A 19,261-nucleotide genomic window follows, 5' to 3' on the forward strand; every position below is an offset into this window, starting at 1 on the left:
GGGGCGATCATCATCAGATGTCAACTTAGTTGGGCCGGCCACATCATCCAGATGTCCGACTCCAGACTCCTGATGCAAATTTTTTCCTCTCCCGGCTCAGTCGAAGTGTACGCTCAGGAGGAGGGCAGAGAAAACACAGCAAGGATGTCCTCAAGACCAGCTTGAAAAAATGCAACATCGACATCAGCTCGTGCGACACTATTGCCCAGCTCTGCCCTAAATACGGGAGGAGTCGGCTGCAGGGATCTCAGTGCTTTGAACCCTCATGACGATGCCAGGAGATGGAAAAGGAGGAGCGGCAGAAACAGCGTGTCGCGGACCGAACCGAGACCCCAGAGCCATCCATCCCACGCAGAAACACGTGCCCGAGCTGGAGCAGAAGCTGTCAATCCTGGATTGGCTTCATCAGCCACCTTCAGACCCACAGATAAGACAATCATACTTGCCTGAGAGGGATTGCCGATGATGATGATCATGATGTATATATAAGCTGTTGCTTTAGTTGCAAGGATTAAGTCAGTAGTTCTCAAGCTTTTTGGCCACGTGGCCCCCTCACAAGACTTGAGGTCCCCCTCCAAAATGTTTGTGAATCGGAGTGCCGTATATTACGATACTGTGATATTATAGTGTTTGCTTCCTTGCACCGGGGCTGGGCAGTAGGGGTGGGGGGGATGTCCCGACAGGGACAAGTCCGAGCCTGGCTTATCTACCGACCTTATCCACGTATCTCCTCATGCTTCACTTATCTCCTCCCAACTCACATCAGGATCCAGCGGCACCCAGGCTGCCCCAGCACCTGGTTGAGAAGGGCGGTATTAAGGACGTGATCCCATATTCATTGCATGCCCAATCCCAGCCATTTTAGGAGGGCAGGATTGGGCCTTAAGCAGACACTGATCTGAGTAAAATTGTGACTTTCTGCAGAAACGGCAAATATTCCCTGCTTTTTTAAGCACTCTGGGTGAAATCCCCTCCATTGCCAAGGGCCAGCTGACTTTTCACGGACGTCTGCTTGAGCAGACGTCTACAGATCTTCATGTCCTAAGGATCCTACAGCAGGATATTCATAGTGTAGCTGGGTTTTTTACTTCCGCAACTCTGCTTGCTAGCTTATTCCTTCAACAGGGAGCTTCGTCTCCTTCTTCAGCAATCCTTTGCAGTCAAGGATGCTTGTCTTCCATGGTTGTCTTATCTGTGGACCCAAAGACGGCTGATGAGGCCAATGCAGGATTGACCGACTCTGCTGCAACTTGGGCATGTGTTTCCAGGCAGGGTGGGTGGCTCCGGAGAAATTACTCTTATCAAGTAGCATTCGGGACACATTGGAGGATGTGATGTGTAAGTGGAGCTGGGTGCAATGGAGGTTAAGGCAGGAACAGACTCTCTCATCCCAAGCTGAGATGAAATGTCAGACTCTGGGGAAAAAAATGTTAAGGACTGAATAGTCAGAAAGAAAGTCAAGGGGCGTCAACTGAAGCACTTCCTTCTGAAATGCTTCATTTTGCTCTCCAACCTGTAATTTATTTGTTAAAAAATATAAGACACGCACACCTTATTAATGGCATACTAGTTTAAATGAAAGGTCATTGAAACTGGACAGTCGTATTTGGTGTTTTGAAAGATAGGAGAAGGAAAGAGTTAGATAATTTCACAACATTGCTTCCACGTTTTTTCTCACCAAAAAATGATCAGGCCAGCCCTTTCCTGCTAATGCCCGTGCCCTTTCGGGTTTGGATGGGTTTTGTCCGCACTTTCCGATAGGGGGGTCAAGAAAAAGTTCAGTCGAAAATTCCTGCCGAGCTCGATTTCGGAGCCGAATGTCGGGGCACAATCTAGGTGCCAGTGGGAAGAGCCTGGTTGGTATATGGTAATACCAGCAATGATAAAGATCCCTAGTATGAGGGAGGTGAGAGGACCTGGCATGGGTCAGTGAGGCCACATAGAGCCCATGCCTTGGGGGAGCATGTGATGGGAGCTGTCAGGGCTTGTAGAAGTTATCGGGGGACAGGAAATGGCACTAGGACACTTGGGACATGGACACAACTAGTCCTGTGTGTGTGCAAGGCTCTTGGTGTGCAGAAGCAACAAAGAGCATGACTTCCGGTTAGTATTTAGGGGCCAGGCACTGCACAAGAAAGTCATTTCTGATGAAGTGGTGCTCCTCCCCTCCAAGGGGGGAGTCTCCATCCTTTCCACCCAGCGGGTCCGCACCTCCAACCCAGTCCACCCACACGTGCCCTGAGGGAGAACAGCTCTGGTCCCGATTCGGGGCTGCGCCCAGGCCAGCACACCTGCCGGGCAGGAATCGCCCCCAAGCCAAATGTGCTTCACTCACCAGCTTCTTCACGCCTCTCTGACAAGCAGTGGCATCGTTTCACCAGGGGACCTTCACAGTGTGACTTGTGCCACGAGGGCAGCATTTCACTAGGGCCGACAAAAAAAGAATAGCAGCAATTTTTGCCGCTGTTTCGTAACGTGTACAAGCGCCCTCTGAGGGCACGAGAGCCACTTCTAGGAGACTTACCTGAATGTCTCAGCTCCCGAGACCAATGTCGAGTGGGAAACCTGCCTACCAAGAGTTGTGGCCAGCCATGGAGGGGCCTGTTTCTGCCCTGCCTATGGACCCGATGGGGTGAAGCTGATATGCTACAGATGCAATGAGGCTGCTCACAGGGTAGACACCAAGTCAGAGAGGTTATGAGCACACTCCCAACTCTGCTCGGTGGAGGCTGCATTGCATCCTGTGTTGGGCGGTGGTGCATGCTGTTCCCCGTCAGCAGCTTGTGGTCCGAAGGCTTGTGAAATGATGGCTTGTGAGACTGAGGCCCACGCGTCCTCTGTTTCATAGACCCAGCGGACCACACCGCCTTGGAAACCGAGGGGAATCTGTCCACGGGCTTCCATAGGTATTAGACCCGACTAGACGGTGGAAGCAAGCCCCATGCGCAGTGCCAGCAGGAGGCGGGTTCGCTTTGCAGGTCTGGGGACAGCCTCCGTCAGGAGCTGCATATCACCCCGGTGGGGAGGCAAAGGGCATGAATAGCAGCGCCTTCCTCCTCGCTTGCCCTGAGCCATCCTGCTCTGTGTTGGCTCTGGAGCCACGTGCGCACCTGGGGCTGCTGCATGCTCCCCTTGCTCCCACCTGTAGGGCCCGGTGGGTGTGGGGCTGAGGCCCACCTTGCCAAACAGCTCACGTGTCTCCATTTTACTCTGGTTTCTGGCCAGCTTCACACTGGGCGTATTCCCCGTCCCACGGGCGTTTCGAGGCACCGACACTTTTTGTGCATCGACATCTGTTTGCATTTACTTCTGGGCGTCACCTGGGAGCTGTGTTAATTGTCATTGTCGGTGTCGATTTTATTTTTTCTTCTGCTGTCAAGAAGGGAAGGGAGATGAGGAAAAGATGACCCGGGACCATCACCATTTCATTCCTAACACCAGATCTGCGGCTCCTGAGTTGATTGCGCTCATTAGCACACAGGAACCACCGCAGGTCTATCAGCAGCCGGTTTTGGTGCCATTTGCACGTGAGTGCGATCTTGCTAGTGAGGGTGGCAGGAGGGTGACTCTTCTTTCAGAAGGGGAAACTGAGCCGCAGAGGGTTGAATGGCCTGAGCCTGCTGAGAGCTGAGCTCTTTGGAGGGCCTGGCCATCAGTGCAAGAAGGACAGGTGAGATCTAGTAAATCTAGCCCTGTAACACTTGCTCTATACGGAGTGTGTAGCCAGGCAGGGGCTGGACTCGCTCCCCCACCCATTGCACCACAAAACCACCCTGGTTCTCTGAATGAGTAACATCAACTCTCTTCTTCTCAGCCAGGCCTCCCAGTATCCACCAGCACCGTGGTGCTCCTGGGTTTTCGCCAGCATGGCATGTCCATCAACGCCGTTCCCTCTCCACTGCCCCCATCGCTCATGGTGGTCATCTCCTCTTTCCACCGCCCAACCGGGACTCCCCAACTGGATCTCCTCTTTCCAACCCAGGTAACTGGGGACTCCCCAACTGGATCTCCTCTTTCCAACTGGAACTGGGGGGATGTCTACCTGCTTGACATACATCCCCACCTGGTTGAAATGATGTGGTGCATCGTGGGACCGCCACGTTTCATGGGAGATGTCGACTGAGCCAGGAGCCCGATGCACGGAGTAGACAGGGGAGAGGAGCGCAGTTCACTGCAGCAGCCCACGGGGACCCGCGTGGGCACTGAACTGAGCCGGCATGAAACGTTTTGATGCAGATCAACACCCCATCAGGAGGCATTTCCACCTGAAACGTTCAAGCCTGACATATTGGTTAGCCTGCAGGCAAACACCAGTTCGGCCCAGCCTCACCCCGTCTGCCAGGGCTCGACCTTTCCACCCACCCTGTTCTTCGCCTTTGAGTTTTATGGGAACAAAAATGGTCCCTCCAAGCTCGGTAGGCCAGTGTAGGTAAGACATACCACTTGCACCAGCCAATGGTACCCAGGGAGTGATGGGACTAGCTATATCCCATCCAGTCCCCTTTAGCTATGCAGCCCTAATGTCCACGTAACTCTTTGCAGCAGGTAAACTGGGGGCAGTTCCAGGCACGGGTCTAGAGCAGGGCTCAAACTTACATCCCTGGGACCGTAGGAAGACACTTCACCCCCTCCGCTGCTACAGAGCAATGGCCCCAAACCAAAACCGCACCGGGGGAGGTGGAAGCTGGCCACGGACTGCAGCCCTGCATGTAGCTGGCAACCCCCAGAGACGGACAAGAGGGAGGTGTGGACGTCAGTCCGTCGGGGATGGCTCGGGGGGAGTTTGCACCAGGACTTTTGTGACCAAACTGGCAACAGAGAACCAAAGCAGCACAAGGCACAAGGGAATGGAGTGATTTTTAGGGGCCAGACCAGCAGCACATGGAAAGAAAATGATGAAGGCGGCAGTCTTGATTCACCTGTTTTTGCTGCTGTGGAAGCCACCAGGGTTACAGCAGTCAGTACAAGGGGATGATGCACCACCCTGCCCAAGGGCATTATGCACCACCTCTGTCCCTCTGCAGCCCGAGAGACTCGGATCTGCAAACATTTATGCAGAGGCTTATCTTTAAATGCGAAAGCCTTGAGCTCCACGGACTAGCAAAGTCCTACTGTGAGCAGAGTTAAGCGGGCATGTGATTGTGTTCAGGATTAGGACGGGGACGTGTAAATAGGATGCCCCCCATGGGGTCCCTCCTTGCCTTGGCTTTTAGCAAGTGGCGTTGCACACTGGACAGCATCCTGCAAGGTCACGACTAGATCTGAAACATCTTGTCGTCGCCTTGGAAAAGCAACACTCCACTCAAAGAAGAAAAAGACACCAGATTTGCAATGTGACAGCTTTATTCTCCCCAGACTTGTTAAAGGAACTCCGTTCAATGACACAACCCAAGCACGAAAGCATCCATGGAGCACAAATGCAATGTCCTGCCGCAGGCTTCCCAACGAGAGCAGCAATGTCGACAGAGCTACTTCTCCAATACGCTCGTGACAGTAACAATTCCCGTTTCCGATAAGCAGATAAAGCAGGATAGGAAATAAGCATCTCGCCCGCCCGCCTATCTTTCCCCTCCCTTTCCTCGTGAATAAGACGACAGCCGTGCAATCAGTACACAGCTTTCTCTAGGGCGTGCTCCCAAATTTGCCCTAAAGTCCCTGGGGAGAAGCCAGCCTGCTTCTCATTCCAGATTGAATCAGAGATCGTTTCATTTCAGGGGATTGAATCAGAGATTACCAAATGCCATGAAAGCCACAAAGCCAATCCAGGCTCAGGGCAAGTCTCTGTTTCCTAGCATCAGCACCCAAATGCCTTGTGTTTTCTGCGCTGCAAAGGCAGGCAGGCGGCTTGTCAACCCCTGGAAATCTCTTATGACGAGGCCTTGTTCGGGAAAGTCAGGCACGGCGGGGAATACACCCCGGGATTGGGGCCTTTCTGAATTTTAGTGGGGAGGTTTAGAAACCCAGATTCAGAGGCAGACGTGTGGCGAGATCCCTTATCTGCCCCGAATGACTGCATGGGTCCCAATCCTGCCAGAGATCCCCGGGAAGCCAGGGGGATTTCAGTGGGGTCCCCCGTGGATAAGGATCTGCTTGCATAGACCTGCACGAGTGAGGGCTGCATTTGGCTTTAAGGAAGGTACCGACAGCCAAGTGCTTGCGATGCTGCAAACCCCGACCCCCGTGAGGCGTCCGTCCTCCTGGAGGCTGCTTGCAACCAAGGGATGGTCTCCCAGGAGTGAGGGATGCAGGGATCGGCCCGAATGCCATCGGTGCATGTGAGCTGCATCTCAACGGGCCAGCCACCTCTTTCTAAAGACAATTGGCATTGGCCACATGGTCCTGGGTGTGACCTAGTTTTGCATGCGTCCCAGGGTTTAGCTAATGAGCAGGACAAGTCCCAACCAGCCTTTACATCAGGACAAGAAAAGCAAGAGGAAGATGCCAGTAGAAGAGTGAAACCAACCCAAGTCCTTGATATGCACCATCCAGCAGCAGTGGTGGGAGGCAGATTGACGGGGGAGAGGAGGGGACGTGTGCACGCGGCCCTGGCCTCACTTCCCCATCATCATGCGCACAAACTCCTCGTAGTTCACTTGCCCGTCGCTGTTGCAGTCAGCTTCCCTGATCATCTCCTCCACCTCCTCGTCCGACAGCTTCTCCCCCAGGTTCGTCATGACGTGTCGGAGCTCTGCCGCGCTGATGTAGCCGTTCCCATCCTTGTCGAACACCCGGAAGGCCTCCCTGATATCCTCCTCGCTGTCCGCGCCCCTGATTTTCTTCGCCATCAAGGACAGGAACTCAGGGAAGTCGATGGTGCCGCTGCCGTCGGTATCCACCTCGCTGATCATGTTTTGCAGCTCGGCCTCCGTGGGGTTTTGCCCCAGCGAGCGCATGACGGTGCCCAGTTCTTTGGTGGTGATCGACCCATCCCCATCCTTGTCAAAGAGGGAGAAGGCCTCTTTGAACTCTGCAATTTGCTCCTCTGTCAGCTGGTCACCCATGCCGGCCCTTTTGCAGCGCCCGAGCAGTGATCTCCGTGCTCCCCGGCTTCCCGGTTCTCAGTCGCAATGCACGCTCACCTTCTCTGCCTCAACTTGCAGAGCCGGGGTGTAGGCAGAGACGCAGCATTGCCTCCTGACGTGCGCAGAGCCATAAATCAGAACATCCCCACCCTCCTCATCACCTCAGGGCCTGGAGCTGGCACCTGTTCCCATGTGAAGTCAGTGGGAGGAACTCGCCCTCCTTGCAAGCTGTACTGGTAGCCAGTTCTCCAGGGGACAGGGGCTGCCTAGCAAGAGCGGGGTAGGGTATCTGCAGGCAAAGAGATGGAAGCTATCTCACCAGGGCACAGAGCATGCACAGCAGCCATGGGGTAGGTGCCCACAGCTGGGGCAGAGATAACATTAGCATGGAAAATATGCATGGAAACCGGTTTACCAAGAACCGGTTATCTGTGCAGGTTGTGGAAACTCCTGCACTGGAAGATTTAAGAACAGGTTGGACTTTTAGAGATGGGCTAGGTAAATTCCCCCTGCCCCATCACAGGGGGATGAGACTAGATGACTTCTTAAGGTCTCTTCCAGCTATCTATCTATCTATCTATCACCATAGTATCCAAACGCTCTGACAAGGAAAGACTCGTCCCTCCATTTTCCCCTGTGCCATAGGGTGAGTGCTGAGATGCCATACGCTGAACACGGGAATCACAAGCCATGAAATCAAGGAAGAAGCAATGGTCGTCCTTCTTGCCCTTCGGTTATATCGTGTGTTTTTCCTGCAGATTTCTGTGCGTCTGAGCTGGCTGCCATATGTCTACATAATGCAATGCTGCCCTGTAACTGAGATGGTTAGTTCAAATGAAGGCTAACCCACAAGTTGTCTAGGCCAGAGCATAGCTGTGGTCCTGGCGAATGGCTGCTGGAGCAGCTAGGTCTGACGACTGAAAATCAAGAGACTGGGGTTTGCCCCAGTGATCTGGTCCTGGGACCCTAGAGAAAGTTGCATTATGTTCCTGTGCCTCCGGTTCTCCAGCTTCAGGACATCATGATGATCCATGGATGAGAACGATCCCCCCCAGCATTATTGACAGTAGGCTGCACACCTCTTCTAGGTGTCCTCACCAGGCTATGAGCCTTATAGCACCCTCTGATAACGGCAAGCAAGGGAAAGCCAAGGTCTGACCCTCCCTGCCAGCTGAGCGGAAAGGGTGAAATGGTGATCCCATTTCCCTGCAGGCAACAACGAAGCCTGGGATCTGTTTGCAGAGAGGTGGTGGACTCTCCATCCTTGGAGGCTTTGAAGACCCGGCTAGACAAAACCTTGGCTGGGATGATGTAGTTGGGGCTGGTCCTGCTTGGAGCAGGGGGTTGGACTAGATGTGGCCCCCTGAGGTCCCTTCAACCCTCATTTTCCATGGTTCTGTGATTCCTCAGACTGCTTTGGGGTCTGTCTGTTGCACGGGTATCAAATGCACGGAGAAAAGTTCAGGTGAAGGCTGATCCTGGCTACCAGCACTCTCTGCTGTCTCTCTGCTATAACCTTTGTGCCTCTAAAATACAGATGCACGCCCTGAACAAACCCCACCTGCAAAGGCTGTAACGCTAATCCAGGGAGCAAGTCAATGCCGAGAGCTTGGAGCTGGTGAATTCCAGATCTCCCAGGTGAAAACTCGACGGTAACTTTCTCACCGGGACCCTTTGCAGCTGCCACACAACACCTGGCTAGAAGTTGAGGGGTTGTATTAGTTTAAGAGTGTCTTGGCCCTGCATGGATGCGATGGTGCTGAATTCATTGACTCCTGCTGGAAAAGGGAAGCTGTTAACCCTTCCTGGCTGACGCATGGACTGTGGGTGGCTGCCAGTGGAAATTCATGTAGGGCTCTCGTCATCGGAGACCTCCATCTGCAGCCTTGGGCTCCGTGTCAGATGCTCCGATCACGTGTTAGAAAACTGAACATGGGCACAGCTAGGTTTTGTTTTCTCTTCTGCAACAGCCTTAATACGCCCAGCATGGTGTATTATCAAGTAAATCAGGTTCTCTGTTTTCATAGATTCATAGGTGCTCGGGTCGGAAGGGACCTCAGTAGATCATCGAGTCCGACGCCCTGCCCTGGGCAGGAAAGAGCGCTGGGGTCAGGCAGCCCCAGCTAGGTGCTTGTCCAATAGTTTTTGTACACTGTAGTAAGGCTGAGATACTTTTAAGGGGAAAAACAATTGGGATGCAGTACCCATTATCTCGCCGTCGTTTGGTTAAACCTCCAGCTCACACAGACAATAGAAAGCCTGGTCTGAAGCCTGCTGAAGGCAAGAGGAGCTTCCTATTGCATTCTCCACCCTCACGGGACCCTGGGTGGCATTGCTACTCGGTGCTTTGCAGCTTCTCATACTGGAGACATGACATGCATTCGACATCGCCTTGCCTGGTTTCAGCTGCAGTGGGGCTCTGGGCAGGCACGGAGATCTGTACTTCTATTGCTTCCTGCAGAATTGGGCCCATCATGCCCAGGGGCAGATCCAGGGGCGGGGTTCAGAGGTGCACTTGGACCCTCTTTTGATCCCTGCTCCATTTTGATCCCTGCTCTCTTTTGATCCCTGTGTATTTTAGAGACACAAAGTTTCAAACCAACTGCCTGGCAGTGGCTGTAGCATTTCTAGTCAGGCAGTGCTGAGGGAATCACTTGAACTCGTGGCTCGTTATTGGTGAAGCACTGGAAGGGGTTACCTAGAAAGGTGGTAGAAACTCCATCCTTGGAGGTTTTTAAGGCCTGACTTAATAAAGCCTTGGCTGGGATGATGTAGTTGGGGCTGGTCCATCTTGGAGCAGGGGGTTGGACTAGATGTGACCTCCTGAGGCCCCTTCCACCCTCACTATCTATGATTTTATCATTATCATCCACCTGATTCCTTCTAAACTCTTCGCTCTGCAGGTGTTAACGATCCTTTCTTTGTTTAATGGGCCTGATGTTCCACCAATCACGCCATCCTTTGTTCTGCCGCTCTGCCGTCTGTGCGCTGCTCCTGGTCACGAATCTCCGATGTCACAGCTTTGCAGATTGTTTTCAGCTCGTTCCAATGAAATTATAGTAGTTTTTGCTTCAGGCACGAACACAACACGTATTTTTCCCCTGGTAAAAAATAACTTAAATGCTTAACTAGTAAATTAGGAGCCTAGGGCTGCATGATGCCGTTTAAATGTGATGATAATGCACCTTGCCATGCTCACCCCCCTTTTCAAAATCCTAGATCTGCCCATGACCATGTTCATATTCTTTGGTGACAGGCATGGAAAAATGCCTACAGAGGTGGGCGGTCTCTTCTCTCGGGAGCTCGCATACTCACAGCCTGGGTGTTTTTCATCGGTAGTATATTTATATAAAATCATTTATTCCTGGAAGCCCTTATCAGACTCCCCCAGGACCCAGTGACGCTTGATGCCACTTGAACCCAGCACCGCTGCTGTAAATGGATTGACCCCATCTTCACACCCGTGAGAGTCAGGTCAGAAACGCAGTTGTCTCTGCCACAAGAGAGGCACTGAATCCAGCCCAGAAACGAAAGGGAAAGTTAGGCTCGCCGGCAAAAGTAGACTGGAAAGAGGAATTGGCTGCAGTGACATCCTGCTTTTAAATTGCTCATGTTTGCAAGAAGTGGTGGGACATCAAGAACTAAAACCACCCAATTCTTATAAACACTTGTGCAGCATCAGCCTCCCCCTGGAGAGCGTGGCTGGGAGGGGGAGAGTTGGGAATACGAGGATGTGGACCTTTCTCCGAGCAGAAGCCACCAGCAAGTTGCAGGACATTGAGAAAAGAATAAATGTGGGCCAGGGCTAAGCATTAGCTTTACTGGAGAGGCAAAAAAACCCACACCAAGCCTGCCTTGTGTGGGTGCAAGTTTGTTAATGCTGATCCAGCTCTCTGAATAAAAAAAGAGCCAATTGCTTTCTGCAGGGCTGACTTCAGCAAACGCTGCAAACGAGGCACAGGGGAAGGCAAGTCTTGGGCTTGGCAAGTCCAGAAACTGGTTTGACCTAAATGAGTTAAGTCTGATATCACTTCCATCCAGGTTTATCTTAAGCTGGTTCTGGCCATTTTGAAAGTGGCTTACATGCACTGAACTTCTGTACTGTTACGGATGTGAACTGGTTTCCGATTACTTATGCTGGTTTATGTGTCATTTGTGTCCCCAGGAGAGAGCGCAGTGTGTGTCACTGCCGGGAGGCCACATGCACTCAGCCGAACCTGCCAGCAATAAGGGGACTGAAAGGCATAAGAAGCAGCAAACACAGGGTCGTAGTTGCTGAGACTTATATACCACACGTAATAATGGTGCTGCAGCTTTCTCTCCAGGGGGAAAGCAGCCGTGGAAGATGGGAGCGGGACAAAAAGGCTGATTGAGAGCGAATATATGGCAATAATCATGAAGAAATAAGCTCGGTCAGCCGTTGCTGTGTGGCTGGAGAACGCGGCCCCCATGCCGTTTGCTATGACCACGTGTAGTAATGATACTGAACCCATAATGCAGACTGCAGGCAGAAAGACTGACACGCAGGAGACCTGCCGAGGTAGCAGTCCTAGCCAACCCCACAGGTAGGGGTGTAAGGAGAGATGCCAAGTGAGGGATGCCAAGCCAACTACGCTGTTAACAGCAGCCTTATGAGACCCTGACACTCTGGTGAGGGGTCTCAGCCCCGCTGGGTGTTGGCTCCACCATGGGCAGAGAGACGGGAACGTGGCCTGGAGCAATTTCTGGGTCAAAGTGAAGCTCCTACTTTTTGGCTGTCAGCTTCCACCATGCACCCCCAACACCCCTGGAGGCTGAAGACCGCAGAGGGGGAGCATCGCTGGCAGCATTTCCAGCCAGATAACACAGCGCCGGCTGGGCCCGGCCCGCTCCCGGCTAGCCCTGCCCCACACGGGGACACGGCTGAGCTCATGCCTCTGGCTCGCCGCTCCCTGCGCCGGTGTACGCGCCCGGAGATCACTCTGGATTTGACAGCTCAACGTGGACGCCTCTAAGATAGAGCAGGCTCAAAAAAACTTTCCCCGCACGGCTCCCCCGGGGGTTTCCGTGAGATTTGGGAAGATTTCCTCTGCCGGGCTAGATAGGGTTTCCCTGGCTTTGTGCGGGGGAACAACTGGATTATTTTGTTTTCCCCTTGGCTTTGCTAGATGCCTTTTAAAGAACGGCGCTGTGGAAACGACCGTGCCCCCAGGCCTGGGACGGGAGCCCTGCAAACCTGCCTGGTGAGTGGGCTCACATGCAGCGCCCTGCCCTAGGCAAGCGGAGGCAGGGCCTTTGCAGAGTCCCTGCACAAGATCAGCTCTGTGCAACGCTTCTGGCTGAGACGATGCAAACGCCGATGAGCCCATTCCCCGCGTTTGGTCCTCTCTTCTCCTATGCCATTCAAGAAATGCCAGCCTATACCAGGTCATAGGGCAGCCACATTTTCCGCCAAGTGAAGTCTGTCGGTTGGCTCCATACCCAGCCCCAGATCTCCAGGCTTTCTGCCTTCACGGAGCTTAATTTCCCCACCGTAAAGTCACAAGAAATGCATAACTTCCTGCAGGATGCCCCATGCTAATCAGGTTCCTAGAGGAGGGATAGTACCCTCAAAACCCTCAAAACCAAACCAGGGCAGATCGGCCGAAGACAGGGAGAGAGGACCAATGCTCACGGATGCAAGCTGGCATTTCAAAAGCAGCTTAGGGTGGAGACACGAAGATGGAGGGGACGTTGTCTTCAACAGATACGGATAAAGAGGATGGCGACGGGACAGGGCACTAGTCTTCAACTGCAGCAAGGGAAATTGCGGAGGGATAGCAGAAGGAGTTTTCTCAGGGTAAGGGTGGGCATCAAGCATTCAAAGTGATTGCAGAAGTGCTCTCCCTGGAAATGTCTGAGAGCAGATTAGGGTTGCTTTAGTTAGGGCTGAACTAGATGATCTCCTGAGGTCCCTCCCAGTCCGACTTGCCTATGATTCATAGTTTCATAGTTGTTAGGGGCTGGAAGGGATCGTCCCATCCGGTCCCCCTGCACCACGAAAGCCTCTCTCTTCCCTGGACACCAGGAAAGCAATTAAGGCTGAGCCGGGGGAGCTTCCTCAACCCTGCCGAACTGCACGTGCTCATGGTTAGTGCCATCGCCCTCAGGCTCGGAGGCCTGGCATTGCGTGAGAAGGGCCAAAACACAAGCGGATGTCAGGTCGGATGTGATCGGCTCAGCCCAGTTAAACGTGGGGGGCCGTTCTCTATTAGTGCAAACCAATGCGGCTTCCTAGGCTTGGGTGGGGCCGCTCCAGTTTGCACCCACGTGGCATTTGACCCGAGGGCTGCCTCCAGCAAAGGTGGTGCGACGGGTGAGGATGCCTTGTGAAGGGAAGAAGGGGCATCTTTTGAGGGGTGAAAGAGCAGAGAGGAGCAAGCAGGCTGAGCTCTGACAAGGGGCCTGGTCTCAGAGGCACATCTTGCTGGTCCAGGGATGCACCTGCAGATGGGGAAAACCCCACATCTGGATCTGGTGCCAGCATCTGCAAGGAAGGAGCGGGGAACCCAGCAAGGCACTAGCGTGTCTCCTCGCGGAGCCCAGCGCCAAAGGAAACGCTACGGGCAGGGCCCCTACCTCGAGGCTTTGCAAATTCACCAAGGAGCCTCATGCAAAGATAAGGACATATCTCCCCCCCCACTTTCAGCTTTGTTTCTCTTCCCCTCAGTCACTTTTCTGCTCCAGCGACACCAGCCACACGGCTGTGCCCTGTGATGGGCTTGAACCGGACCACATGCATGTGCTGTAGCAAGAGCTCGGCCAGGCTGGTGTCGCTGGAAACCCATGTTACTGAATTGCACCGTGGTCTTGGAGGGAAATGGTTCGCGACTAGCAGGGAAAGGGGAAGCAGGAGTCTTTCTCTGCAACGAGCTGCTTTTACAGTCTTGGGGAAACCACTAAATATGCACTAGTTTCTCCAGGGCTTCATTGAATTACAAAGCCACGGGGGTTGGAAAAGTCCTCAAAGGTCGCCAACTTGCGGCAGGTGGACTACTAGTGGCATGGGCAGCCTCTGGGGGGTGGCACGCGGCTGGTCATGGGGGGGATAGGAAGCACACAGGTGAGGGAGCAGAAAGCAGAGCAGGAGACACCGCTTAAAATGTTCGAGTGTGCGCCCCAGGCAAGACTTTTCAGCGTGCCCGAGACTCCAGCGGGAATCCAGGGGAGACGTGGGGGTCCCAGGTGAAGCCCCCCAGCCTGGATGCGCCCAAAATGAGTCGGTGCTTGGGAAGGGTATTCTGCCCATGCCTCATTCCCGAAGGGAAGGCCGATATCCCGCTTCACAGCTATTTTGCAATGCTCATTGCAAGACCCTCAGCTGGAAAGATCCCGGCCTGCAAAGCGCTGCAGCCACAATCGATCGGACGGGCTGCTCTGCTGCATTTCTTGCCAACCTTTTGGAACCGGCTTGCTTGTGAACAGAGCCAGGTTTGCCCCTTGAGATCGCGTTTTGGCAGCCGCCGGGTGCTTTACGTCTGAGGTGGTGCAAGGGTTTGCTTTATAACTAACTGCGTCATCACGCGTCTTCCTCCCCTGTTCCACGTTTAATAAGATTTGATTGAAATGCTTGTGTAACAGCTCCTGGCAGGCACCCAGGGAGCAGAATGGAGGGAGCGCTGGCCTGGTACAAACAAATGCCATCAGATAACAGTGCGTTCCCCAAACCCCGGCGGGATTTAAAGAGAACGGGGCTGAGATGCCAGCCTGACTTGTCTGCACACAGTAGATGCACTCACTTGAACTCCAGGAACAACGCCGGGGTGGAGGATGCTATTGTTGGAGACCCCGTTTTTTAAAGGTTATCTTGCTAAATAAAGACGCCGGCATTCAGCACCTTGAGGAACTTACAGATCTTAGATCTCAACCCAGGACCCAGCAGAGTCAATGGCACGGCATCTGTTGACCCGACATCTGTCTCCAAAGCATTGGGCCCGAATCTGAGTAGGTTGGACTGAAATAAATAGGATGCAATTCAATGAGAGCAAGGTCTAAGCCCGGTGCTTAGGCAAGAATAATCTCTACACCGTGAAAAAATGAGGAACAACCCCGTTGGCGGAGCAGTTCTGCAGAAAAGGGACCTGTGGGCTATAGCCGACCACAAACTGAACACAAAGTCGACCACGTCACGCTGTTGTAAAAAAAAGGCAAACATCCTATTGGGATTAACAAATGTAAAACACCCCTTCCCCTTCACTCAGCGTGGTAAGGCCCCAGATGGGGCGCACCATTCAAATTTGGGCACCGTACCTCTAGCAAGACGTCTACCAAGTGGAGACTAGAGGAGAGCGGCCGAACCATCCAGAGTTTAGCAAACATGACCGGTGAGGCCAGATTGAAAGAACAGGGGCCAAGGTAAAGGAGAAGTTAGAGGTCCACGGTAGAGGAGACCCGGAAGAGACGTGATAACAACATTAAACCATCTCAGAGGTTAGCACAAAGAGTGGGATTATGAATTCCTCTTCGCTTGGCCAGGGGAACGGGTTTAACAAGTGACAAAGGAGACCCAGGGCCCTGCTACACAGTCAAATTAAAGCTGGATAGAAACCAGCTACAAAGTTGCGACACCTTTTCAAGCACTAACTTCATAGCGGGTGGGCTCTTTGTATAGGCTGGAGAGTCAGTTTGATCATGCGATCATTACTTTGCATGTGTCGCGGGTCTAAATTGATGGCGCGATTAACCCGTTCGTTGTGTGATCGTTACTTCGCGCACGTGGTCAAGCTAAACGTGTTGCGCACTTGACTCGTGCATTGCGTGATACATGTAACGTGCGCCAGGGGCCCTAGGGACGGGGTGAGCGTTGAACCCAGGAATCGGTGACCTGCAGAGGCTGAGGAACGTCCAACACTGGGAGCCTCTCAAAACCGGTTCGACAGGTATCTAGCAGGGAAGGTTTGGGTGTAGCTGATACTGCCGTGGGCAGGGTGACTTCCAGCCCTGTTTGCCACAATCCTACGATTTTCTTTGGCTCGCCGTAATCGCAGCACTAAGCAACACAGCCCGACGGGTGAGGATCCCTGTCATTTCATCTCACGGGTCCGCTCCTCTCCAGCACGGCAGACCATACCTCCCTTCGAACAACGGCCTGGAGTGCACGAGCAGGATTTGTGCCGCTGGGGGATTGCACCCATGATTTACATGCTGCTAATCAATGTTGACAGCTTTGCTGATGGCCCACGCAAACCATGTAGTTTCATGACAGCACCTGGCATTTGCGTGTGAAACCACTTGCGGGTGGATGAATGCACTGGGTGCAACCTGGTAACCACAGAAATAGAGCTCGACGCCAGGAGCTGTTTAAAACGGTGTCTCCAAGTCTGCATTTGACTTAGGGATACTGGCCCCACAATCCTCCGAAGAGCATTCAAAAGGGAGACAGCCAGGTAGAGAGGTAGACAAACAGATCGTGCCCCCAGAATCAACCAACGGGAAATAAAATATCTAACGATACCAGAACAACCTACGCTGTGGAAAAAGACCGAGCCAAACACATTTGGAATAAAAGCCTCTGGCAGAGACAACTTCACGACAGAATAATTGAGCTCTTCTGGCTTTCGTGTCAAGGCGCCTGGTTTTGTTTTGGCTTGGCCTTACTGTGTGAGAAAAGATCGGGAGGCTTTTGCACCGGGCAGAAGACAACACCCCAGCCGTCCTAACTAAGCCTGGTGAAATAGGGGGGTGAAGTCTTCCTGCAAACTGGGAGGAAGAGGTGGAGGAAGGCCAAGTGTGGTCTTCTTAGTTGCAAATGAAGAAGGCCGTTGAGCGGTGGGAACGGTCTGGTTCATATAAGGGAAAGCATGGTTGATGTTGGAAAAGCCCCTACGGGACCGGTTCCTTACCCAGCAGGGATGGAGGGTCTCAGGGGCCCTGTAGTCAGCTTGAAGCCCACTGCCAGCAAGACTGGACTTCTCCTGACTTGTCCCGGGCCTGGCCTGTGCCATGCGACTTTGTGCATCCATGTGAGGACACCGAAATGGGGGCAACCATGGTCTTCCCACCATCCCAAGCCTTAGCTCTTGAGAGCTCTGAACCTGGGGAGTGGACGGCAGGTCACGGGAGCCACACGGATGGTGTCCAGGTCTTCACCAATTTCAATGGCAAATTCAACCGATCCAGCCCATTCACCCAACTGAGCAGAGAATGAGCCCAAAGGGCGCAAGAGCCGGTGGAGCCGGTTCAGCCGGCAATGATAAGGGCAGGCGTTGCACAACCATCTTCAAAGAGAGCGGGAGACCGGTTTAAGGGAACCAGGACAGAAGAACGCGAAGCACGTGGAAACAGTGCAAAAACACAGGGCACCGGGAGCAGCAGGGAAGACCAAAAAGACGAGTGGTGAATCAATGGAAAATCCCTACCCTTCTCCGTCAAGTGCAGAGCTGCAGTAATTAAGGCTAACGAGGTACAGAGCTGGAGATCAAGAGAGGGGCATACAAGGATGGAAAGATGTTAGTTGCTTTGCAAAAAAAAAAAATTTAAAATTGGTTGGGCGCCATTTAAAATATCACATGCATCCTGTGGAGGGAAGGTAGTTGCTGCCCAAGGCGCAGAGAAACTGCTTAGTTTTGCTAAGACGCCAGATTTTGGATTTGTGTAGGATGGTTTGGGCAGGGATCATCCTGCCCCAGGCAGGGGGTTGGACTAGGTGACCTCTGGAGGTCCCTTCCAGCCTCATGTCTCTAGGATTTCTTGTGGCATCAGCGGGGGGACACATGAACATACTGTCAAGCCTGGAAATGTGCAACTGAGTTTTCAGCAAGAAAGTGGATGGATGGATGGATGGATGGAGGCAGAGATAAACAGAGAGCTAAAGGCACGTATAGGATAGAAAAGCAGATGGATAAATGATTCCAAAAACTCAACATGGGCATTTTCAGAAGAATCTGGGTTTACGTCTGAAGAGTGGCAGTGAACCAAAGGGAAGAGACTTCGATGGAAAGATCCCGGGGACAAAGGAAGACAAGGGAACTGCAAACACGGGGTACATTCAGCTGGAGAAGCCGGTCTAATATAAGCTTTTTCCATCCAATAACCAGTGCTCAGCCTAATAACCTCCATCTGCTCTCAGATCCTGCTCTCAGGGGAAGATAACAGTCAGGCCAAGCTGGCCATTTGCAATGCCTCCTTAAAGAGGTTGACACGTGCCAAGTTCTGGATGCGTGCAAGTCCTCGGCAGGCCAAGAGCCCGCAATCGGGTATCGAAGCCCAGGCCGTGCGCTGCCGCTGGAGACTAAACAAGCCTTTCCGAGAGGCCGAGCGCAGCGTTCGTGGCTGGCTGGCAGCTGGGGAAAGTGCAGAAAAAAAGCCCTGATGTCAAGCAGCGTGTGCGACGCTGCGCTCGGCCGGAGGCTGAGTAAATGGAGGCGGGCATTTCCTCCGGGCTTAGTGTCCGAAGCAAGATTTTCACAGGGCCAAGTTGGGTCATGACCCAGTTAAGATGCCAGAGCAAAAAAAATAAAGGGGCCCGGTGCTGTTTGACACCTTCCAGGGAGGGCCGGGAGACAGCTCGGTGGCAGTAAAAATTAAACTTCAATTTGTGCGCTGGCATTAGCATCTTTTGTGCCCCCAAGCCCATCACGAGCCCTGCTGGGTTACAGCGCCCCGTGGGCTCTTCTAACAAGAGCGGATGGCATCAAAAGAGGAACATTTGCCTCTTGCTCCGCTTCCCCTCCTCCTCCTCCCCACTTCCGGAGATATTTCATCACTTGTAGACTTAAACCATGGAGAAGTGGGGCTGGAAGGATCTCCACATCTAGTCCAACCCCCTGCCTGAGGCAGGACCAGCCCTGTCCAAACCATCCCATACAAGCCATCACTTAACCTCTTCCTAAAACTACCATCGACCCTGAAACAATGCAAGACGTCACACCCCAACCTGCAGCTGGTAAAGCACGAGCATCACAGCAGCTAATGTGGCCGTGCTTCTAGAAAAGGATGTTAATGTATGTCCTCCTTCTAGAAAAGGATGCATCCCCCACCCTTCCTGATGAAGCTGTGCCCAAGCATGGGGCCAAGGGGAGGGTAAGCACGGGGGACCATGACTCTAGACGTATGCTGCGGGCGCTCCCCTGGGGAGGCCGGCTTGGGCTCCAGCCCTTGCTTCCAGTGCATTATTTTATCCAGGAACACTTTAGTGCAAAATGCACGCGGATTGCATAACTAAAGGACCCGCTTGTGGTCCCTCTGCCTCCATTTCTTGGGCACATTGGCACAGCTTCAGC

The 19,261-nt window shown here is 53.1% G+C and overlaps 1 protein-coding gene across 1 annotated transcript; it reads right to left on the bottom strand.

Annotated features, from left to right (window-relative positions):
- Positions 1-5,325: 5,325 nt before the first annotated feature.
- On the bottom strand, positions 5,326-7,131 carry LOC102369688 (calmodulin-alpha-like). Its single transcript, XM_006035302.3, has one exon. The coding sequence runs from the start codon at positions 6,999-7,001 to the stop codon at positions 6,552-6,554; it is 450 nt and encodes a 149-aa protein (XP_006035364.1). The 5' UTR covers positions 7,002-7,131; the 3' UTR covers positions 5,326-6,551.
- Between the last annotated feature and the right edge of the window lie 12,130 nt (positions 7,132-19,261).

This window comes from Alligator sinensis, unplaced genomic scaffold, assembly GCF_000455745.1.
Source record: "Alligator sinensis unplaced genomic scaffold, ASM45574v1 scaffold1056_1, whole genome shotgun sequence".
Classification (NCBI taxonomy): Eukaryota; Metazoa; Chordata; order Crocodylia; family Alligatoridae; genus Alligator; species Alligator sinensis.